Raw genomic sequence first — 24,437 nt, 5'->3', positions numbered from 1 at the left:
AAGAGGCAAAAAACCATTTAGCTAATATTCAGATATATGATCTATGTAATGTGGAATCTTATATGCGAATATAGAATACATTATTACAAATTAAAAGAAGAAGATAAAAATCATTGTAACACCCTAACTATCAAAATGTCACGCTTCCGGCTGCGCCACTCTGATAGCTTGGGTATTACGATGACTTTTAAAATATTTAATACTAAAATATGAGCCTGTTTAAAAAAAATTAAACCGTATAACCGCTCAAGAGGCTTCTAATCTAATAACATACAACCACATTTACAAAACAAACCATAATACTTACAAAAGATACATATACATATATCTACATATTATTAATATTACAAGCATTACATAATCAAAATCCTATCCCTCTTGTGAAGACTTGCAAAATTAAAGGCGAGGGAAACATAAAACTAAGATAATACAAAATAATGTCGAATAAACAGAAAATAAATATAACTCTCCTGAAACTCCGTTGTCCATATCCTGAAAAGGAAAAAAACCTGTAGGGGAGTGAGAACATCGTCCTCGAAAGGGTTCTCACTATAGGGTTACAGAATTGCTATAATAAGATACAAAAATAAAACCGTTTTTAATGTATAGTGATTAATAACCGCCTTATGCTTCTTTTCAAAACCAAAGATTTAATATTCAAAATCCGAAATCCTTTCTAAAAGGAAAATCTGTTAATTTCTCGGAAATCCAAAAGCTCTTTTTTTTTAAAGTTTTTCCCTAGACAGCATGAATGACCAAACTGTTCCAAACATAGGTTCATTAAGTCTATACTGAACCAATTTGGTTTTTCATACTTTTCTAAACCGAAAACACAACCAAACACAGCATTCAGCCCATCTCATAATCAACCATGGCCCTAGGCCCAAGCAGCTCAATCAACAACCAATTCATCACAATCCAACTAATTCTCAGCCACAAACACAAGTAAGAAGGTTCAAACACAATCAAGCAGTTATATCAAGTAGAGCAATTAGCAATTAACATAACTATTCACATAGGCAAACCAATTATAATATGCACACCCAAACAATGTCATATAAATGCATATGATGCATGCCTGTCCTACTGGCCATGAGCTCACGCGTCGGTTATGTTGCCAGACCCGACTCGGATAAGCGGGATTCAACCACCATCCTTATCCGTAGGTTCCACAAGCAAGCGGGACTAAACCACCATCCTTGCTCGAAACATGCAAGCGGGATTTAAACCACCGTCTTTGCCAAATAATTTATCAATATGTGAGCGGGACAAAACCACCATCCCTGCATAACGGTTTACGCACTGAGCAAGCGGGACTATACCACCATCCTTGCCAGGCCTCATCATATTCTCAATAACATCCACAGTCAATCAGACTCAAAATCTTATTTCAAAAATCATTCTTGGCCCACTTTCAAATCACAAACGTATTCAGTTTACATCTTGCCAAGAACCACTTTTCTCAAGTAAATTTTCCTTTCAAAACTTTCAAACAACTTCATAACCAAGCCGGATTCAAAATCTCTTCTGAAAGACTCAAAATCACTCATTTTCAAATCATTCGCTCCATCACTTTGAAATCAAGAGTTATTAATCAACAACTTTGGCAAGGACTCAAGACTTTAGGGAAAAATAACCTGCCTCATTTCTTAAACTCTTCAGAAATTCTCGGAATCATAGTTGCTTAAGTTGAGATAAATTAAAGTAAAGATTTAAAATCAAAACCAAAGCATGTAAGCCAAGAGTTCTGAACCAGTTTCAAAACCAAAATTATTTAAGTAAAAAAAATCCAATTTCTTTTCATTCTTAAATCAGAAACTCTCCCAAAAGGCTCAGAATTGTTTAGTCGAACTTAAAGTCGAACTTAAAGAATACTTTAAGAGCAACACGAAATTAATTAATCAAGTTCAATTTCTTTCAAATTCTGCTAAACTCACCTAAAGGTACTTTTTTAACCAAACTTCAAAACATAGGCCCCTTCATATTTAAATCAATCGGGAAACATAAACTTTTATTAAACATTTTAAACTCAAAATACCAATTTCTTAATAAATCAAGAACCAATTCGTAGAACCTCTCAAGTCCAAATCTTTTTCTAAATCACATTTTAAAATAGAATCTAGATTTTTATGAAAATTCGACAGCATCTCCCTTAAAACTTGGACTTTGCCACCCTTTCGGGTCCCAACCAAACCAATCCTCAACTCCTTTCCAAAAGATTCAAGACCAAATCAGTTTTCAATAAACAAAACCAGAACTTTGAATAGCAAAAATCATTTCAAGCCAACCAATCAGAAATCTCAATTTTAATAAAATTAGACATTATCTCAGTCAAGCAGACAACCATATTCATCTAAGATAAACCAAACAATGCATAGGACTTACATAATCACCAGAAAAGCATTTCGCTCATCATATCAATTTATAACAATTTCACTTTAAAATAAATTAGTTTTATAAAAACCCCTACCTCGGTAAGCGAAACCATAATCCAAACGTGTCAACTGAACTCTTTTCTCTCAGCCCGGAATCAACAGCAACCAAAACCTCAGCTCCGCTTACTTTGTCAATAGCAGAACAGCCTCAATCGTGACATGCAAACTCGATTTCTAATTCCTAAAAACATTAATATCGCGAAAATCTTAAAACCCATAACGAAAAACTAACGATGAGGGTTCGAAATAGAGGACACTTACGGTGACAGCAGAACTGAGCAGCCGCAATCCTAAACTGACTCGGCGGGAGCTTTGACAACGGCTAGAAACTCCAGTGGTTCAACGGCAACCTAAAAATTCGACATGCAAACCTCGGAGCTCGACCCTATGGTAACCAAGATCTCAGAATCTCTAGCCAAACATAATAGAATATTGATTTCAAAGGTTCCGGAACGAAATGCTTACCAAGACCATCAGGGTTCCACTGGCGGTCACCAGCAACGGCGGTTATGGCGGCGGTGACGTCAGCGAACAGCCTAACGGCGACAGAAGTCACACTGGCGCGAATCAGAGGCACGAATGGCGGCGATGGTGTCCACGATGATGGCACAGTGGCGGCGCTGGTTCTTCCCAGCTCGTCGGGGTTCAGGCTCGGTCTCTCCTCTCTCATCTGGGCTCGACGGCGACACGAGCTTCAGGAAACGGCGACGCTGACCTCTCCTCGCGCGGCCCTCTCCCTGGGTTTTGGTCTTCCTCCGTGACGGCGTGCAGCAGAACACGATAATCGGTTCGGCGGCGGAATAGGTTCGGCAGCAGCAGGCAGCGATGCCATGGTGGCTGGGTAGTGACGTGACGATGACTGGGCGGCAAGTTCGGTGGCGGATCGGCGGTAGGGTGCAGCTCTCCGTCGCTCTCTCTCTCTCTTCCCCCTTCTCCCTTACCGTAGCTCCCCTCTCCTCTCATCCCTTTCTTTCATTTCTCTCTCTTTTTTTTCCTTTGTTTTGAGTGTTGGTGAGCTGGGTAGTGTGGGTTGTGTGGGCTAACCGTGGGTGTGGGGTGAGGTGAGTGTAGTTTAGTTAGGGTTAGGATAGAAAATTAGATTTAGATATTTTTTTTTTGTAAACAATAGGGATAGTAGTGTAATTTTATGAAATAAATAAAAAGTAGGATAATAATAAAAATAAATTAAATATAAAGTATACATCTTTTAAAAAAATATCTTTTAATTAATAATTTTTAAATAATTTTCGGTTAAAAATTAATTTAGTGAAAATTAGAGATAAGTAAATTAATTCTCTTTTATTTATAAAATAAGGTTAAAATTTATATATTAAAATTAAGACATGAAATACTCATTATTTTTCAATTATAAGGACTTTAAATAATAAATAAGAGTTTACTCAACCTTTATACATAGAAATTTCTAAAAATATTATCTTAAATAAATATAATGGATCATAAATAATTTATTAATTTTTTTTCAAAATTCGGGATCTTACAATCATTATCTTAGTATGTATATAACAAAACTTCCATATCCTGCTAATGAATTTATAATGGGAAGATTTATAAGAGAAATAAATAGAGGGACAATTGAAAATAATTTTGGAGGAGCAACCTCTGCAATAAGAGAGGAAATAAAAGAACGTTGTATGCAAGAAGCAACTCAAAAAAGATTTGCGAATATAATTAGAATTTGTTGTCAGGATAATGAAGAGATATCCCAAAAATATGGTCTTAATAAAAATTTTCAAAGAAAAAGAAAATATCAATTTAGAAAAAGAAAATACTATCCAAATTGGAGAAAAAAGAGGTATTTTAGAAAAAGAAATAACGATAAAAATAAAAGACAAAAAAATGACTATTGCCCGAATAAAAAAGAAAATTGTAAGTGTTGGTATTGCCAAGAAGAAGGACACTATGCAAATGAATGCCCGAAAAAGAAGGATAAAAAGGATCTTACTAAACAAATAGAAATTGCTAAGTCTTGTTTCATGGAACCATTAGAGGAATCTGATGATAACTTAGACTATATTTTTGAATATGTCTCGGAAACAGACTCAGAGACTGAGTAATAATGCCACATTTATTACTATAAAAATAACAGAAAAGTTTATAAATGCTTTCATAGATTCTGGAGCAACACAATGCTTTGCTAGTTCAAATATAAAACTTGATTGGAAAAAATTAAAGAAACCATTAAGAGTTAGAATAGCTGACAAATCAATACATAAAATTGACCAAAAAGCAGAGATGGTTGAAATTTTTATTCAAAATTATAGGTTCATTGTTTCATCAATATATATGTTAGATTCTGGAATGGATTTTATCATAGGAAATAACTTTTTAAAGCTATATCATCCATTCATTCAAGAATTAACATATATAGTTTTAAAAGCTCCACACGATTCTTCAATAAATCAAAAATCAAAACGTATAAAAATACCAACTACTACTATAGACAAGATTCTAAAATTTAAAATATTTTCTATCTTAGAGACATGTTATTTAAATTTATACTTTCAGATAAATATTCCGAAAAATAATCTTGAAATTAAGATAGAAGAACTTTTGGATGAAATTTGTGCTGAAAATCCTTTAGATGTTAAAAATACAAATAACGAATGAATAAGCATTAAATTAAAAGATCCTACAAAAGAGATAAATGTTCCAAATAGAATTCCTTATTCCGCAAGAGATAGAGAAGAGTTCTCATTAGAAAGTAGAGATCTTTTGGAAAAAGGAATTATAAGATTAAGTAAAAGTCCTCATGCGGCTCCAGCCTTTTATGTCGAAAACAATAATGAAATTAAAAGGGAAAAACGAAGAATGGTTATTAACTATAAAAAGATGAACGAAGCAACTATTGGTGATGCTCATAAACTTCCAAGAAAAGATTCTATTTTAGAAAAAATCAAAGGAGCAACTTGGTTTTCATCTCTTGATGCAAAATCAGGATATTGGCAACTTCGTTTAGACGAAGAAACAAAGAAATTAACTGCTTTTACTTGCCCAACAAAAGAATCAACAAGTGTGTTGCTCTATGAATGGAATGTATTACCATTCGGATTAAAACAAGCCTGATGAGCGGATAATTTGTACGCTTTTTGGCATTGTTTTTAGTATGTTTTTAGTATATTTAGTTGAGTTTTTAGTATATTTTTATTAGTTTTTAGTTAAAATTCACTTTTCTGGACTTTCCTATGAGTTTGTATGTTTTTCTGTGATTTCAGGTATTTTCTGGCTGAAATTGAGGGACCTGAGCAAAAATCTGATTCAGAGACTGGAATGGACTGCAGATGCTGTTGGATTCTGACCTCCCTGCGCTCGAAGTGGATTTTCTGGAGCTACAGAAGCCCAATTGGCGCGCTCTCAACGGCGTTGGAAAGTAGACATTCTGGGCTTTCCAGCAATATATAATGGTCCATACTTTGCCCAAGATTTGATGGCCCAAACCGGCGTTCAAAGTCACCTTCAGAATTCCCAGCGTTAAACGCCGGAACTGGCACCAAAATGGGAGTTAAACGCCCAAACTGGCATAAAAGCTGGCGTTTAACTCCAAGAAGAGTCTCTACACGAAAAATGCTTCATTGCTCAGCCCAAGCACACACCAAGTGGGCCCAGAAGTGGATTTTTATGTCATTTACTCATCTTTGTAATTCTTAAGCTACTAGTTCCCTATAAGTAGGACCTTTTACTATTGTATTTTCATCTTGGTTCTTCTGGTTCCCTCTCTGGGGCCGAAACCAATGATCACTCTTGTTCTTATGTATTTTCAACGATGGAGTTTCTACACACCATAGATTAAGGTGTGGAGCTCTGCTGTACCTCGAGTATTAATGCAATTACTATTGTTCTTCTATTCAATTCTGCTTGTTCTTGTTCCAAGATATCACTTGTTCTTCAACTTGATGAATGTGATGATCCGTGACACTCATCATCATTCTCACCTATGAACGTGTGACTGACAACCACCTCCGTTCTACCTTAGATTGGGTGAATATCTCTTGGATTCCTGATACACGATGCATGGTTGATCGCCTGACAACCGAGCGCTCGCCTGACAACCGAGCCAGCCATTCCGTGAGATCAGAGTCTTTGTGGTATAGGCAAGAACTGATGGCGGCATTCAAGAGAATCCGGAAGGTCTAAACCTTGTCTGTGGTATTCTGAGTAGGATTCAATGATTGAATGACTGTGACGTGCTTCAAACTCCTGAGGGCGGGGCGTTAGTGACAGACGCAAAAGAATCACTGGATTCTATTCCGGCCTGATTGAAAACCGACAGATGGATAGCCGTGCCGTGACAGGGTGCGTTGAACATTTCCACTGAGAGGATGGGAGGTAGCCACTGACAACGGTGAAACCCTTGCATAAGCTTGCCATGGAAAGGAGTAAGAAGGATTGGATGAAGACAGTAGGAAAGCAGAGAGACGGAAGGGACAAAGCATCTTCATACGCTTATCTGAAGCTCTCACCAATGATATACATAAGTATCTCTATCTTTATCTTTATGTTTTATTCATATTTCATCTATAACCATTTGAGTCTGCTTGACTAAGATTTACAAGGTGACCATAGCTTGCTTCATACCAACAATCTCCGTGGGATCGACCCTTACTCGCGTAAGGTTTATTACTTGGACGACCCAGTGCACTTGCTGGTTAGTTGTGCGAAGTTGTGTTTATGCCATGGTATTGAGCACCAAGTTTTTGGGGCCATTACTAGGGATTATTTGAGTTGTGAAAAGTAGTGATCACAATTTCGTGCACCAAAGCCCCAGGTATTTATCAAAGATTTATGGAAGAAAATCTAAAAGAATTAAATGAATTTGTTTTAGTGTACATTGATGATATACTAATTTTTACAAAACAGGATAAAGAAGATCATCTTCAAAAATTATTAATAGTTTTAGAAAGATGTAAAGAAAAAGGATTAGTTCTTAGCAAAAAGAAAGCAAGAATAGCAAAACAAGAAATAGAGTTTCTTGGATTAATTCTATCTACTCAAGGTAAGCTAAAACTTCAACCAAATGTTCTAGAAAAGGTAAATTTATTTCCTAATAAAATAGAAGATAGAAAACAATTACAAAGATTTTTAGGGTGTATAAATTATATTTCCGATCAAGGATTTTTAAAAAATATAACAGAATACACTAAAAGCTTATTTCCAAAACTAAGTACTAAAAAAGAATAGAAATGGGATGAAAAAGATAGTATGCAAATTCAAAGAATTAAAGAACTTTGTGAAAAACTTCCAGAACTTTATATTCCAGAAGAAAATGACTACTTAATAGTAGAAACAGATGCTTCAGACATAACCTGGTCAGGATGTCTAAAAGTTAAGAAAGCTATAAAAAGTTTGGAACAAGAAAAAGAATCATTAGATTCTAAATATTCCCCAAAGGAATTACTTTGCAAGTATATTTCAGGGACTTTTACTCCAACAGAACAGAGATATACCACTCATGAAAAGGAAACTCTAGCAGCAATTAAATCTCTTAAGAAATGAAAAATTGATTTACTACCCAGAGATTTTACATTAAGGACAGATTCAAGTTACCTAACAGGTTTCATACGATATAATTTAAAAGTTGATTATAATCATGGACGATTAGTAAGATGGCAATTATTTTTGTTACAATATCCAATAAAAATTGAATATATTAAGGGTGACAAAAATGTTATTGCAGATACATTAACAAGAGAATGGAGTTCGTCTACAACGCATTAGATCAAGAAATTCAGAAATACGAACAAGAACTCGAAAAATGCAAGCATTGTCAATAAATAAGGACACAGATCCAATCCCTCAAGAAGGCCATCGAAGCAATGAAGTCAACACAACAACCAAAACCATCAGAGTTCAGCCAGCTAAGCATGGTGGACAAATCAGGTGAAGAAAAAATTCCAGAAAATAAAACAATTGCTGAAATTATCAAAAAATCCACCCAAGATAAAAAATATTATGTAATTTATAATGGCCCTATGAAAGGAGTATATGATGCCTGGGAAAAAGCAGCACCATTTACACATCAATCAAGGATAATTCATAAAGGAGAATTTTTAACACTGGAAGAAGCAAAGGAATCTTTCAGGGAATATGAAGCTCTTCATCCAGAGCAAACCCTAAAAAGAGCAGATAAAGCTCCAATTCAAACCCAGAGAACAGGAATAATAAGAAACATTCCTACAAGAGCTGAAATCAAGGAAAAGAAAAGGGTTTGTAGATCAAATCTCAGAGAAACCCTTAACATAGTCCTGAATTGGACTGAAGAAAAAAGGGCAATCTTGGGATATTATCCTATTGCTAAAGAACAGCTAACAAAGCTGGTTATATTTCCAGATGCTTTCCCATCTGACACCTATCAGTTTTTCCAGTATGGATTAATTGATACAATTTTAATTTTTAATGATTTGAAAATTATTAGTGAGTTTCCTGCAGGATTCATTGATGTAGTAAAGAGATTTAAAAATATGATTGACAACGTAAATCCAAGGGATATATCCCTAAAATTTACGAATAGTCAACCTATTTTTAATGAAGAAGAAGAATGCTTGGTTCCAGCACATCAAGTAATCTTCATGTCCGTCTTCCCAGGAAATTTTCAACCAATTGATCAAATTCAAGATTTAACAATCTACAGTCATGAAGGAAGACTAGCCAGCACACTAGCAAGGGTCTTCGAAAGAACTCAAAAGATAACAAGGGAATCTCACACAAGAATCAATTATAAAAGCAGAAATACTTTGCTTGTGTCCAGTAAAAGGAATGAAATTGAAGAAAGAGAGATGAGACTCTTAGTGGAATTTGAATCAGCATTCTACAACTTATCTGGACTCTTAGAAAAGCTCCCCGAAGGGATAAAGAGGAATCTCTACTATTTGATAAAAGACAGAGAAGACCACAAGTGCCAGCTATGTGTCTCAGAGTTATCTGAAGAAAGCAATAATGAAACGGAATCAACCCACATGATAAAGGAAGAAGACAACGCATCTGAAGGTCACATAATGAAAGAGGAGGACAGCACATCTGAAACATCTCTCAACATTATTGCATAGTGACATAAGCGCTTAGGTCATAAAGCACCAACAATGTAGCTGGTGCAAGATAATAAACAATGACGTAAGCAATGACGTCATAAGAAGGGTAAGGATAGGAATTGTCCATCAGACCCAACCATTATAAATAGGTTGCTTAGACAATTGTAGAAGGCATCAGAAAATAGAAAGCAGGAGGCTAAGAGTACTCATATGCTAGGAGAGCAAGGAGGAAGCTGCCGAGGCGATTCTGTAGTCTGAAAAAAGAATTCCCTTAGGAAAAAATAGTTTTAAACTCCCCTCTGGAGTTAATATCTATAATCTCCCCTCTGGAGATAAAAACATCTTATGTAAAATATACTAAATAAAGGAAGTTTTTCTCCAGAAAGGTACGCCTTTATCCTAATCTCTTAAGTTATGAATTATTTAGAAAGCTTAGAATTAACGGAAGAATCTGATTATTATAGATTATCTGCTTTATTAGATAATGAAAAACAGGCTGTTCTAAAAACAGAATTAAACCTCAAATCAAATGAAAATTTTAATAAACAAAATCTTTTAAAAGAAGTTTTTAATAGAAAAAATATAATATACTATGGAAAAATTCAACTTGAAGCCCCTATAAAGATAAAATCTGCAAATGGGGAACTCGAAATAGCTTTGATAAATGATGAAGAATTGAGTAAACAGATTGAGAAAATTAAGGATCAACAAAAAAGATGTAAAATTGGATGGATTCATATTAGTACTATACAAGTCTTAATCAAATCTACATATATGAAAGGAATTAATTCACCAATAAATTTAGCAATCTGTGACAAAAGAATTACTGATGACCCAATAGATCAAATAATTGGAATTGTTCATGGAAACTTGGCAAACGTAAATGTTAAATTCAATGCCCATCTTGGATACGCTATACCTTTATTAACTGAAAATCTTGGAAGATCTATAAGTTTAGCTTATAAATTTCACAGAAAAAATCTAATGGAACAAGATGATGAACCATTTTCAATTACATATGCAATAAATTATGCTTTAACAAATAGCCATCATAGTATAATATTTAAAAACAGAGAAAGGATTTATGTTAATGAATTATTTCAGAAAATTGTAAAAACAGAAATACCAAAATATAAAGCTATTGAAAACCCAGTTCTATTACTAAAAGAACCATCAGGAAAATTAGTTTCATCGAATTTTCAAATAAGAGAATCTAAAACTAATAGCCCTTTAAGTTTATCTAAGTTAAAAATTAAAGAAGAAAGTTCTGAAATAAAAGAACTAACAAAAAAGGTCGAAAAATTAAATGAGACCCTAAACACTAAACTATGACAATAAATAAAGAAGAAATATATGTAACTTATCAAGACAAGAAACAAGAGCTCTTTGAAAGAGAAAATCGTTTGAATTATTTACAGTTTTCTGAAATAAATCAAAGAGCATTTGAAACCCTAAAAATAATCTATGACAAGTTGAAAAGAGAATTTGAATAGCTAGAAAAATTAATAGAATCTCTAGAAAATAGTGATGAATCGATGATAGAGTTTGCGGAAATTTTAAATAATGAAGCATAAAAAGATTGAAAAACCAGAAAATAAAATAAAAAGAAATAGGACGAGAAAATTAAAAAGTAAAATAAAGGAGTATAAAAGGGAATTAAATAATCTTCAGATTGAAATTGATGATCTTATAATAAAAAGGATAGAAATAAGAATAAATATAAACAAGTTGGAATTAAACTTAAAAAATTTATAAATGCCTGGAAAACCATATTATGACTTAAAAGAATTAAAGCTGCTGAAAGAAAAAATGGAGAATAAAATTGAAAAATTAAACAGATATTTAGAAACAAGAGAAAGTGTAGAAATAAAATAAGTTATTGAGGATTTGAGAAATTATATTAAAGAAAAAGACAAACAGATAAAAGATTTTATATACAGTAATCCATGCAAAAAAGAATATTATAAACTAAAACAAGATTAAAAAGTTATAAATATACATCAAAGTAGTAGAAATGGTCAATACTATAGAATTTACAAATTATTTTTATTCAAAGTTAAAAATTTGGTATCAGAGCCAAGTTAACGATTAAGGGTAACACTTTCTCTTTAAGCAACACTTTTAGTGATACGCTTTGAAAAAAAAAAAGCCAGATGTCCACAATTAATTGGTAAACTTCTTTGTAGTCACCATATATATATATATATATATATATATATATATTTAAAAGATGAATTTTATGGTATCTATAATTTGGTATTTAAATTTGGTCTGGTTTATTTTTTATGGTAAATTTTGAATATTTAATAATTATTTATTTTTATATTTTAAAGGGAAATTTACATAAATAAATTTTTTGCCTTTTAAATTTATGCAATTGCATTCTTTTAAACATGAAGACGCAGATACATTGTTTTATATATCTATAGAAACCGCTACTGATAGTAGCAGTTTACGAAAAACACATAATCTGCTATAGCCAGCCGCGGATTAGATGCAAATGGGGGACACACAGAAATCGCTAGAGGCTATCGCAGTTTTTATTTATTGATGCTTGGCCAGAAACCGCTACCGACAGTAACGGTTTATGTGTATTGGGACACGTGCATAAACCGCTGGACGTAGATAGGTTACGTTGACTTCACCAAGGACGTCACCGGTAGATTTCTTGTGCCCTTCAAAACAGAGTTCACGCACTCAGATATGTTAGTCGTTATGTGACCATATTGTCTCCTCCTATCCTTGTGCTATGTTCACCTCTCATACTCCATCCTGTTTGCCCAATCACACATGATTGGGTTCTCTGTTCTCATTATATCAAACCAATAGTCAAATTCTGCTTCCGTCTTCGCATAAGCAGCATTTACCAGCCACCGCCTTGCATCCTGCCCCTTGAAGGTAAGTGCGAAATTTGCAGCAACATGCCGAATACAGAATGCCCGATAAGCATGGGGAGGTCGCCAATCACAATCTGGTACCTCCAGTGCAGTCTTGATGCCGTTGTGTCTATCAGAAATCACGAGAATACCTTCCTGTGGAGTAACATGTCTTCGAAGGTTAGATAGAAAGTATGCCCAAGACTCTGCATTTTCCCCCTCCACAAGTGCAAACGCAATAGACAATATATTCGAATTTCTATCTTGAGCAATCGCCAACAACAACGTCCCTCCATACTTGCCATATAGGTGTGTTCCGTTAATACTGACAAGCGGCTTACAGTATCGGAATGCCTCAATACATGGAGGGAATGTCCAGAACATGCGATGAAAGTAGACTCTAGATTCATCAACCTGATCACCCACTCTAACCAGGGAGGTCTTCAACAGAGCAACAGAACCGTCCATGGTGGATGTGACCCCAAGGATCCAGCGGGACAGATCACCATAGGACTCCTCCCAGTCGCCATAGATCTGTGCTACTGTCTTTTGCTTCGCCAACCACACCTTTCTATAACTAGGCCTGAAACCATATGTTGTATCTATTGCCTTTTGCAGCACCTTAATCGTAATCAACGCATCAACTCTAACCAATGGAAAGATCCTCGCACATATGACATGATAATCAAGCTGTTTGTGGTCGCTCGATATCGATGTGGCCATACACGTGTGTGGTCCGTTGTACCTCCTAACTTCCCATGTCCTCTTCTGTTTTCGCAGCGTGATACGAATCAACCACTTGCACCCGTTACCAAACTCCTTGCATATATCCCTTGGTATTTTAGATGGTCCGACTGCATAACTTTGTACTCAACTCCACGCCAAATGTTGTAATCTTTTACACTCAGCACAACTTCTTCCTTACTCTAGAACGATTGGCCAATCTAAAATTCAGTCAAAGGATTCGCATCATGCATACCCTGGCCCACGAAGGTTGCCTCTACATTTTGGTGTTGGCCGATGGCTTCCAAGTTCAACGATGACAGGTGCGGAGGATACTATTGTGTGCCAGAACCGGAACCTCCATGGGGTGTAGGTGTACTGCTCAGAATATCATCATCACTGTCCCCACCAATTGCGACCAACTCGTCATCCGAATCATCGTCTCGTATCGCATTCTAAACTCGATCCGGTCCGGCCTCAAATTCAAAATTAGGCACAACAGAAGGCACACCAGCATGAACAGTCGCAACATATTAAGTATCAGGAATTAGAACTACCGCTGCTACCACAGGCATCGATGTCGAGACACCACCCACTGTCATCGACTGAGGATTCGATGCCGATACCCCGGAGCTGTCGACACCATCTTCCAACTTCGCAAGCAGCTCCGGTATTCTCATTACCGAAAAACTATGCCTGCAGTGAAACAAAACATGCAGATCTTCATCGGACCCTATCACAAAGGTCTCATATCTCACACCATCTGACACAACGGCAATGAGAATCTTGTAAAACAATTTTTTTATCCACTTTGTCCCACACACACCGAGCTTCCGTAATATGCTGAGCTTAATCTCTGCCAACGTACTCGAAGACTAGATAAAAATACTAAGCAGTTCTCTATCGGTAAATTTCACACCATGCCTTTTGCTTTTTTGAATTTTTTCAGAGTACTAGTATTATTTTTAAATTAAAAAGAATAAATAAACATACTTGTTGTCCGACTTTAAATTTATTCGGTTCAGGAGTTCGAGACGATTGAGGTTGTTTAGTCCTATAGCCCAAATCTAAAAATTTTTGCTCAGCCATAGTCTCAAGATTGAGGATTGACAAGTGAGGAGGGAATTGTTGTGTGGCTGAACCCTCAGACGGACGGATAGTAGATCAAACTAGAATAGTTCCCATGTTTTCGTCACTATCAACACCAATTGTAGGAGGTTCGGCATCGTCATCGTCCTCACTATGAGCTTCTTCTCTTGGATGTACCTTGCTAGAATCGATGGGTCCCGAGCTCCCAATAGGTGATGTTATTGCAAGAGTAAACTCACCAAACATGCGATTATCTCCCATGTTACATCCATGTTTCACTTCACGATTCAAATTTACAGTAAAAGTAGGAGAGATTGCTAAAGCTGCAACGGCTAAACCGACGGGAGTAAAGCTAGACGCTCTGATTGTGCCCACAAAATGAGAATTTGGAGATGATCCTCTAGAACTTCCAACCACATCTTCAAACTTTGCATACAATTCTGTCGTACGGATCATCGAAAAGATTCTACGACAATGAAATATTACTTGCAAGTCATCGTCGCTCTGTAATTCAAAACGAATCTAACTTTTCATATCTTTGACCAACTGTAATTGGAATCCTATATAATAACTGACCAACTCTCTTTTTTCCAACTTTGATAAACTATTGTTATGTAACTATGCAAATGTTGTGGGTAGCCTTATAAATACACCAGATGATTTCTTGTTACTAGTAAAAGTAATAGCCTCCCGGCACTGGATTCGATAGTTCCAGAACGTTTGGACCATTAAATGGTCCCATAACAAAATATGGTTTTTAAGTTTTTTTAACAACTGCTAAATAGTTCTTTTCTAATTTTAATTATAAATTAACCCCATATATTTTATTTAATTATAAAAACTATTTTTTATTTTATAAATTATTATTTTATTATTCATCTATTATGTTTATTAACAATCAAAATAAAAAATAATAACGAATTAGATCTTTCATTGATCGTAATAAATTTTTTGGCCATTCCAATCGATTAAAAGTTTATATTTGATTCGTGATATTCGTTCAGGGCTGTAAAATCGTGTTTATTTGAAAATCAATCGATTGAATTTCAGGTTTCCCATAATTCAATCGATTGGACTACAAGGCAGCATGATTTTCGTAAAAATCAATCGATTGAACGATGACTAAAATGTTGGTTTTTTAAAATTCAATCGATTTCTTATACTACCCAATCGATTGAATGCTCCAAAGCAACTTGAGGTCTCACAATTCAATCGATTGGTTGTGTTACCCAATCGATTGAAGTCATCAAAGCAATATGGATTTGCCCAATTCAATCGATTGGTTGTGTTACCTAATCGAATGAATTGTGTACTACGCCGTTTTCAATTTTCTTATCGTTTTTATAAATTATTATCTTATTATTCATCTATCTTAACTTTAAAAAATTCTATCTTCAATATTTAAGACTTTATTTTGATTTAGATACTCTAATCTTATCCTTTCTTTAATATTAACATTATAAATTGGTGAATAATCTATCACCAATCCTTCAATCCCACAATTAGAATCGTTTATCAATCTCTTTATGTATCATGAGAGAGTGGTGCAGGCTTATGACTCGATGCCGGGGTAGTTATAATGTCTCTTGACTTACCCTTTTTTAAAATCATGTATTGGCTGGTACAGGGAATTCGTTACTGGAAATATTCCTCCTTTTTGAGAAATTCATATCAAACACCCCCAACTGGAAATACCGGTGGTGCAGAGGATATCGGCGGTGCAGGAGATATTCAATATTCTCCTGTTTTAACTGCTTTTTATGTCTGCTCAAATGTTTTGTATTGAAATCCAATTATCCTTCTGTGCTCTTCATCGTGCAGAATGGCAAATTACCGAGTGATGCTGGTGTCATCTCTTGAGCTGTGAAACAGATGTTCGATATATTGGAGGCTCAGAATGCAGAGCACAACATGAAAGTAACGTTATTAGAGCTATAAAATGAGGAAATAACGGATCGTGTGCCTCTGAGAATTGGGTAATATGACTAATCGATTGATTTTTGCAAAAGCCATGCTGTCTTGCAATTTTCAACCGATTGTTTTGTGATAACCTGTAGTCCAATCGATTGAGTTATGGGAAACCTGAAATTCAATCGATTGTTTTGATAATCCAATCGATTGATTTTTAAAGAAACACGATTTCACAGCCTGAACGAACGTCATGGATCAAATATAAACTTTTAATCGATTGGAATGACCAAAAAGTTTATTACAATCAATGGAAGATCTAATTCGTTATTGTTTTTTATTCTGATTGTTAATAAACATAATAGATGCATGATAAAATAATAATTTATAAAATAAAAAATAGTTTTTATAATTAAATAAAATATATGAAGTTAATTTGTAATTAAAATTAGAAAATGATTATTTAACCGTTATTAAATTAAAAAAACTTAAAAAACATGTTTTATTATGAAACCATTTAATGGTCCAAACGTTATGGGACCATCGAATCCTTAGCCTAACCTCGCTATTCTCTTTAATCTCTCTTTTAGAATGTATGAATGCTAGAAAACTATCATCCCTATCACTCATTTCTTAACTCTACAACACTTTCATCCTGTCTCGAATTATTTATGCTGATGTGTTGTTCTCTATGTAGTATGTAACCATGAATCCTTGGCTTTCTTATTGTTTTAACCATATATAGCATAAATCATTAGTATTTAATATGTTTTGTAGTAGATATATATAAATAATGAGAATTCCTTTATTTTTCGTCTTTTGCTTCATAAATCATGGGAGTTATTCATGTTTTACGCTTTTTGCTATAAAACCTAACTTAAGATCACAATTTATGCTGACCATGACAATTTAGGCACTTCAGAATATAAATGCATGAATCATTATAATCATCAAGGTTCTATATTTTTTTTTTAAATTAGTAGTAGGCCCATGATTTATATAAAAAATAAGAGGATAAAAATATTGTCCTTTTTCATTTAAGACAATCTAATAGTTTTTATATTTAGTAAGTTTATTTACGTAATTTATCCTAATTTAAACATAACTTTTAATGTAAAAATAGAGTTTTATTTTACTTAAAAAATTTGTTTAGTTATTTATTTCTATAAGTTTATTATTTTTTTATCCTCAAAGAGGACAATTTTACTATATGTTTATCTTGTCAGTTGTGTAAACGAGATAAATAAAAATACAATAACGACACATCAAAATCGCAGACGGAATAAGATACGTATTACAATTTGAACGTATTTTATTTCTATTGAGGACGAAATACGTTCATAATGTAGTATATATATATATATATAATTGATGCGTCCACCCAAATTGCGAGAGTGCTCAATTATGAGGTTGATAACCAAATTAATTTAATATCTCAATTTTATTTTTGTTAAATTCATTTTCTTAGTTTAGGTTAAATAATAAAATGTAGTACAGTAAAATGATATCTGTTAGGTAAGTAGTATTTAGGTAGTTAGTATAATAATTTTTTTTTTTTTTATTATGTAAATGACACAAGTACATTATGTGACATCAATCGATTGATGCGTCCACCCAAATTGCGAGAGTGCTCAATTGTGAGGTTGATAACCAAATTAATTTAATATCTCAATTTTATTTTTGTTAAATTCATTTTCTTAGTTTAGGTTAAATAATAATAAATGTAGTACAGTATATAAATTATATCTGTTACAAGTAGTTATTTAGGTAGTTAGTATAATAATTTTCTTTTGGATTTTATTATTGTGGATTCTATTAATCTATTATGTCAGTTAGGTTTATCTTAATTAATAATTTTGTTGTAACTGACTTGAATTAGTTAGATTTTTTTGTTAATGTTGGTTTTGTTAAAAACTAAAGTCCAGTCTGTTTGTAGCCGAGTGTGATTTATTCTAGGCGGAATAGCCACACGATGACACTTTCTGACATCCAGCTGATACCATATCTCAGAGGAAACTAGGTTTGAATATGCAGTGTATCTCATGGGTTTTTATTTGACAACACCCTGATCTTCCATGAATCTCGAACATCACACGCACGTGTTTATTGCTTACAATTCAAAAATGCTTGAATTAAGCCTCGGTTTGCCAACGCAACGAGGAACCTATACTTGATTCTCCTAACTTCTCTCTGATCTTGAACCCCATCTTTATTAATATCAAATTTTTCAGAGCCTTAAGAGTATTCACTTGAAGGGTTCAAAACAACACAAAGTCAGAAGAATCAAATACATTTCTTTATCATTATCTCTTATACAACTATTTACATAAACACTCACAACAAGATACTCGCTACTGATATTTTCAAAGAATACGGGAAGAGAACTAAAATGAGATTGGTGTTAAAATGACATAAATGAACTCCTTATATAGTTAAAAACTCGTCCCGTGCATATCATGTGTACACAGATAACAACTTCTTTAAACAAATATCTCGTTCTCTTTATAGACGGATTCTTTTTTAGCATATCTCATCTTCAGTATGGATGAAATAATAGCATCAACATTTTAAGAATATATCACGGTTAGATACGTAATACTTTGCATTTGTCAGTTCTCTCTAAGAACAAGATATGTAATAGAAAAAAATATAAAGTCTCATACGCGTGTCTATATGTTTAAAATTTATTTATTTATTTTTTAAAAAATCTCTAATATAAATATATATTAAGAACTAATATCAAAAATAATTTTTGAAAAGAATAATTGGATCTACCAAAATTTGGCGTACCCGATTTTCCCTCCTCCGACCCCATAGAAAAATTTGATTTTGATATTGTGTATTGTGTTTATTTGTTAAGGAAAATTTTGATTTTTTTTTAAATTTATTTAAGAAAAATTTCCGTTGGTTTGATCTTCCAGCACAAGAATAGAATCATAAAAAAAAATAGTTAAAGGAGGATGTGCATTTTTGCTCAATCACAATTCACAAGCCCAATGGAATATACATGTTTTAATTCGTTGCAATAAAAGGGAAAAAAATATTTTTATATAAGTATTTGATCTTTATAAAATGTCAGCTTTTGGTTTTAGATTTTATAATTTTTTTTGCTTAAATAAAAATTAGATTAATATATATAATCGATACAAAAATTGGTGTATATAGAACATCTTAAAAAAATCCTATAACAAAAGATACTTTACATTTCTACAAACATTAATCCGTCAATGCATAAATATGCATGGTTCTAAATTTAAGTATGATCCCGTTAAGAATGTTTTCACATTAATATAAAAAATAAAAAGAAATTATACTTACATCACTTTTTAGTATATTATCAAGGATAAATATTTTTTATTATATAAAATAGAATTTTTTATTCCTTATTAATTATTTTAATATAAAAAATTGATCATACAAAATTATGTGTATAACATTCTTTTAAAATAAAATTAAAATTAAGCCTAAGGATGATGGACCACTTCGTTGTGACATGGGAGGAAAACAAATAGAGAGGGAGGAACACATAAGAGATAACACTGATAAGTGATAACATAGTAATGGATGCCAGGCCACAGCATCCCAAGCTTCAGTGAGATACACAACAAAAAAGTACATATTTTAATGCTGAATAGAATATACATTAAATGTTGGGAACTTGAATGACCTGTAATGAAGAAATTTAGTAACTGCCAAACCAATAGAAAAAGCTTAAACAATACCTTACAATACTAATTGGGCTAACTGCTTGAGTAGAGGAAAAAATGGTCTTCATATTCATATTCATTTTAGTATACATTGAATTATGTTGATCTAAATTTTAATGAATTAAAATAGTCCATATCAGTAATAAATACAAGTCTATTTTTTCTAATAAACGAGTAATTGGACTCGTCAATAAACTAATTTAGCCGACATTATCTATAGAAATTATTTTAACATTAAAATTTAGAGTAAAATATGTTTTTTTATTCTTAATATTTATAATTTTTTTTAAAAATATTTCTAACGTTTAATTTTTTTATTTTTGTTTTAAACATTTTTTCTTAAATGCAAAAATTCTATGTAAAATATTAAGAATAAAATTAAAAACTTTTAAGGTAGTTTTGACACAAATAAAAAATGTTAAGGATAAAATTGAATGAATCGAAAACGTTAAAAGATAAAATTAAATGAAATTAAATATTAAAAATATTTTTAAAAAATCATAAACATGAAAAACAAAAAATAAACTTAAATCTAAAATATATTATTATTAAAATGAGTTAAATTTAGTCTTTGAAATTGACAAATTTTAATTGTGTATATTATATTTCTGAAATTAATAAAAATATATCACGTTAGTTTTAATAGTGAAATAAGTCATTTAATAAAAAAGGAACTGAGAAATTAATATAGTGTATTTATGTGACTAAATTTTTAAAATGTTTGTTCAGATTCACTGTTTTTATTATTTTAGTCTTTTAAATTTAAAATTATTTATATTGGTCTCAGAGATTTAGTTTTGGATACTATTATATTTTTTTTAGTATAAACTAAGTGATGAATTGACTCTAATTTATTATACTGGATACATAATTAAATGGCGTTATTTTATTTTGGTACTTAAACACGGCCAAAATAAGAAGAGAAAGAAAAATTTATATGATGTATAAATTATTATATCTCTTTTTATTCTCCAAAATTATTTTATTTTTGTCTTTTTTAAGAGCTAAAATAAAAATATGTTATTTAATTATGTGTCTAATTACTAATATAATAAATCAGAGTTAGTTCAACATTTTATTTGTTGACTCAACATTGAAAAAGATACAGAAATCTATATATATTACTTAAAACTGGATCATGAAGACCAATATAAAAAATTTTTAATCTAAAAAACTAAAGAATAAAAATAGTGAATCTCAAAATCCCTATAAAAATTTAGTCGTTTGTCGATATTAAAGATATAATTGGTACAGTTAAAATCTTTAAACTATTTTAAAGTGTGCTGCCAACATGAGAGAATATGACGAACAGCTTTAGTGTTTAATCAATCCAATTCACACTTAAATATAGAAGATTAAGGTGAACCTTAACAAGAAAAATAATGTCTTTTGGGGTTTCCCTTCATTGTTCATGATAAGGGATAACAGTCGGACACAACTTGGTATCATGCCCATGGAAGATCAGAAAGAGAAACTATAGTGAAACAGAAAATAGCTACACAGTTTTTCTGCTGAAGATGGCAAAACCAGTTTCCAATTCCAATTCCCACTCACACCTAATTCCACTACTCATTTTGATCCTGTTCTTTTCCACCACCTTCCATCTCTCAGAGCAGTTACAATTTTCTCAGACCCAAACACTTCAAAACTTCCAGAACCTTCTCGGCTACCCTCAACACCAACACAGACTTCTGCAACATTGAACCAACCCCACACTTCACACTCGTTTGCTATGAAGAAAATCTCACACAGCTGCATGTTGTTGGCAACGGTTTCAGTCCCAACGCATTGCCACAGAACTTCTCATCACAAACACTATTCGCCACACTCGCCCCACTCTCAAGCTTAAAAGTCCTCACTCTCGTTTCTCTTGGTCTCTGGGGTCCAATCCCTCAAACCATTTCTCAGTTATCTTCTCTTGAAATACTCAACATAAGTTCAAACCATTTCACTGGTGTTGTTCCGTCACAGATTTCACTTCTCAAGAACCTTCAATCACTGGTTCTTGATAACAACCTTTTAGAAGGCGTTATTCCAAGCGAAATAGGGACTCTTCAAGGCTTGGCTGTGCTTAGTATGAAGAACAATTCGCTCAGTGGAAGTCACAGCTTGAAGGTCCAACAGCAAGCCTTGATGATTAAAGAAAAGAAATAACTATCTTTTCGACACCGACGCTCTTTGTACCATCTTTATTTGACTTTAACTTGCCTATCTCTATTTTTGTAAACACTATTTTTATGGTCGAAACTACTGATAATCGAAAAAATCCATCTTTTTGTACCAACATATACAAATGAAAGAAATGATGATTAATATCTAAAATATTTTAAGATTGTGTTTGATTTTGAAAATAGAACAAGATATTGAAAAGATGACACAAAAAAAAAATAAAAAATTAATATTTTTATATTTTGTTTAGTGATAAATCGAATATAAGATAGAACAAATAATAAAAAATCTGATTTACCTTATTTTTTCCTTCATACAAAATTTAGAATAAAAAATAAAATAATAAAAAATATAATTATAAAAATTTAATAATAATAATAATAAATAATAAATAATAAATAAGTTGTTTTTTCATTCAGTAGCTTTGTATCTTATTAAAAAAAATTTATAAAAAAATATAAAATATACTAATTTAATATCTTATAATATAATATTTTTGTTTATATTTTATCTATTTAACATATACAATTTTATATTTTTATATTGATGAATGCTATGGTGTTTATCATTTTTTACCTAAATTATTAAAAAAAGTAAATAAATAATATTTAATAAATATTATATGATTTATTTTTTATTTTAAACATTTTATTTTTTACTTTAAAAAGGAAGTTAGACAATTTAAACACCATAATAAAAACACCATAAAACTCACCTTTTATATTTATATTTTAATATCTTATCTTTATTTTTGTAAACAAACAATAACTACTATAATTCACTAATACTCTACTAACTTCCAATACACTCTAGAATCTGGATAACCTCAACAGTCGTACAAAACAATAAATAATTTAATATTATGATTAGATTGAAATTTAAAAATTTACTTAAATGTTAGGTATCCTTAATTATAAAGATAAAGATGGATAGTATTCAACACTCATAAAGAAATTAATATGACTAACATTATTATTACTTCTGATTTAAAGTTTGCATTTAACAACTTTCTAAATTTAAGAATAAATATAAATCGAATAATATCTATAAATTTACTTTGATTAGTTGAATGCAAATCGAATTGAAATTATCATATTCAATCCTATGGATTGGTATGCAACTTTATCTTATCTAATATATTTAATTAGAAGAATTTTAAGTGCACTAAAAATATCGGTATTTCAATTATTTTAATCATTAATTTTAATTAATATATATTATATATATTTTTTATAATTCAAATCAACGATTAAAATAACTGCAATATGATGTTTTTGATACACTTAAAATTTTTCTATTTAATTAAGTATAATTAACCAAAGCCTTAATGTTGCGGTGCACATGCCAGCCATGCCTACAGGCTACAGCACGTCTCTTTTATTTTTACTAGCAGAAGTCCCGTGCATCGTTGAAGATTTTTAGTTTTTTTTTTTCAGTTTTTTTAGATTGTTATTTTTTGCATTAATAAAGATATTTTTGTTGCTCAATTTTTTATTTAAAAATAAAAAATTTTATTTATTTTATCACTACTCAAAATACATAAATATCATTTCTTAATCCATCATAATTTGTAAATTTATTTTTAATTAAGACCAAATTTATATTCATTTTTTTATTTTTATTTTTCAAAACATTCATTTGAATATCAACATACTATTTGATAAGCACTTAAAATGGGCTAAAGAAATCTGTCTCACAGTATATTGTATCATATTCAACTTCATAAATTATGCAACAACAGATACCATCTAAACATATAAACAACACATTTTAAAAAATAAAACATACATAAGAACCATAACCAATATTATTTATGTAAAATTTTTTTGATTTATTGTGTTAAAATAATTTATTTCTTAGATAAAAAAATTATTTTACAAAAATATAAGTTATCATTTTTTAATACTAATGAAAGTCTATAAACTTTAAAAGAGGGGTGCATAAAAAGATGAGGAACTTAAAGATTTTAAAAAAACTATTACTTTGACCTTTGATTTTATTTATTTGTTGATTGAAAAAAAAAAGAGAAAGAATAAATGTGAAATCTCTCATCAAACTTATTTTTCAAGATGAAAAAAATAAATACAAAAAAAAAGCTTTTTTTCAACTTGAACTATCCTTCAAATTTCTTAACTACTACCTTTTAATTTGAATCCTAACTTAGTTTAAAGAAAGCCCTATAGAGGATGTTACTTTTTGCTTTCGAACGTTACTTTTTGCTTTACTTAAGGTAGAGCCAAAATATAATCTACTTTTAATATACCATTTGAAAAATAAAGAATAGTATTCCAAAAATACTTCCTAATGTGCGTCAAAAAATTTTTTCAACCTATCAAATTCAACAAATCATGTGACTTATACTACTACTAAAAATATCTATCCATCCAACAAAGACATAAAATTGAAGACGTATAGAGTTGTAAAATAACAATAAAAAAGAAGTCAACTCACAACAATTGCAAAAAATAAAAAATGCATGTGTATAGA

The 24,437-nt window shown here is 31.7% G+C and overlaps 2 protein-coding genes and 1 long non-coding RNA gene across 3 annotated transcripts; 1 reads left to right on the top strand and 2 right to left on the bottom strand.

The window, feature by feature from the left end:
* Nucleotides 1-26: 26 nt before the first annotated feature.
* LOC130957840 (uncharacterized) lies at nt 27-3,460 on the bottom strand. Its single transcript, XR_009077290.1, has 4 exons — nt 2,901-3,460; nt 2,697-2,820; nt 2,471-2,616; nt 27-509 (listed from the first exon to the last, which is right to left on the bottom strand). It is a non-coding gene; the product is annotated as an uncharacterized LOC130957840 (long non-coding RNA).
* An 8,771-nt stretch (nt 3,461-12,231) lies between these two features.
* On the bottom strand, nt 12,232-13,077 carry LOC130973998 (uncharacterized). Its single transcript, XM_057898703.1, has one exon. It carries the CDS (start codon nt 13,075-13,077, stop codon nt 12,232-12,234), a length of 846 nt encoding a protein of 281 aa, XP_057754686.1.
* A 1,563-nt stretch (nt 13,078-14,640) lies between these two features.
* Nucleotides 14,641-21,935, top strand: LOC130973991 (probable inactive leucine-rich repeat receptor-like protein kinase At3g03770). The gene is made up of 4 exons (XM_057898693.1): nt 14,641-14,672; nt 15,171-15,216; nt 15,794-15,945; nt 21,437-21,935. Exons 1-4 carry the CDS (start codon nt 14,641-14,643, stop codon nt 21,933-21,935), a joined length of 729 nt encoding a protein of 242 aa, XP_057754676.1.
* The last annotated feature ends 2,502 nt before the right edge of the window (nt 21,936-24,437 follow it).

Source organism: Arachis stenosperma, chromosome 1 (assembly GCF_014773155.1).
Source record: "Arachis stenosperma cultivar V10309 chromosome 1, arast.V10309.gnm1.PFL2, whole genome shotgun sequence".
In the NCBI taxonomy this organism is placed as follows: Eukaryota; Viridiplantae; Streptophyta; class Magnoliopsida; order Fabales; family Fabaceae; genus Arachis; species Arachis stenosperma.
This window is presented reverse-complemented; position numbering and strand designations above follow the sequence as displayed.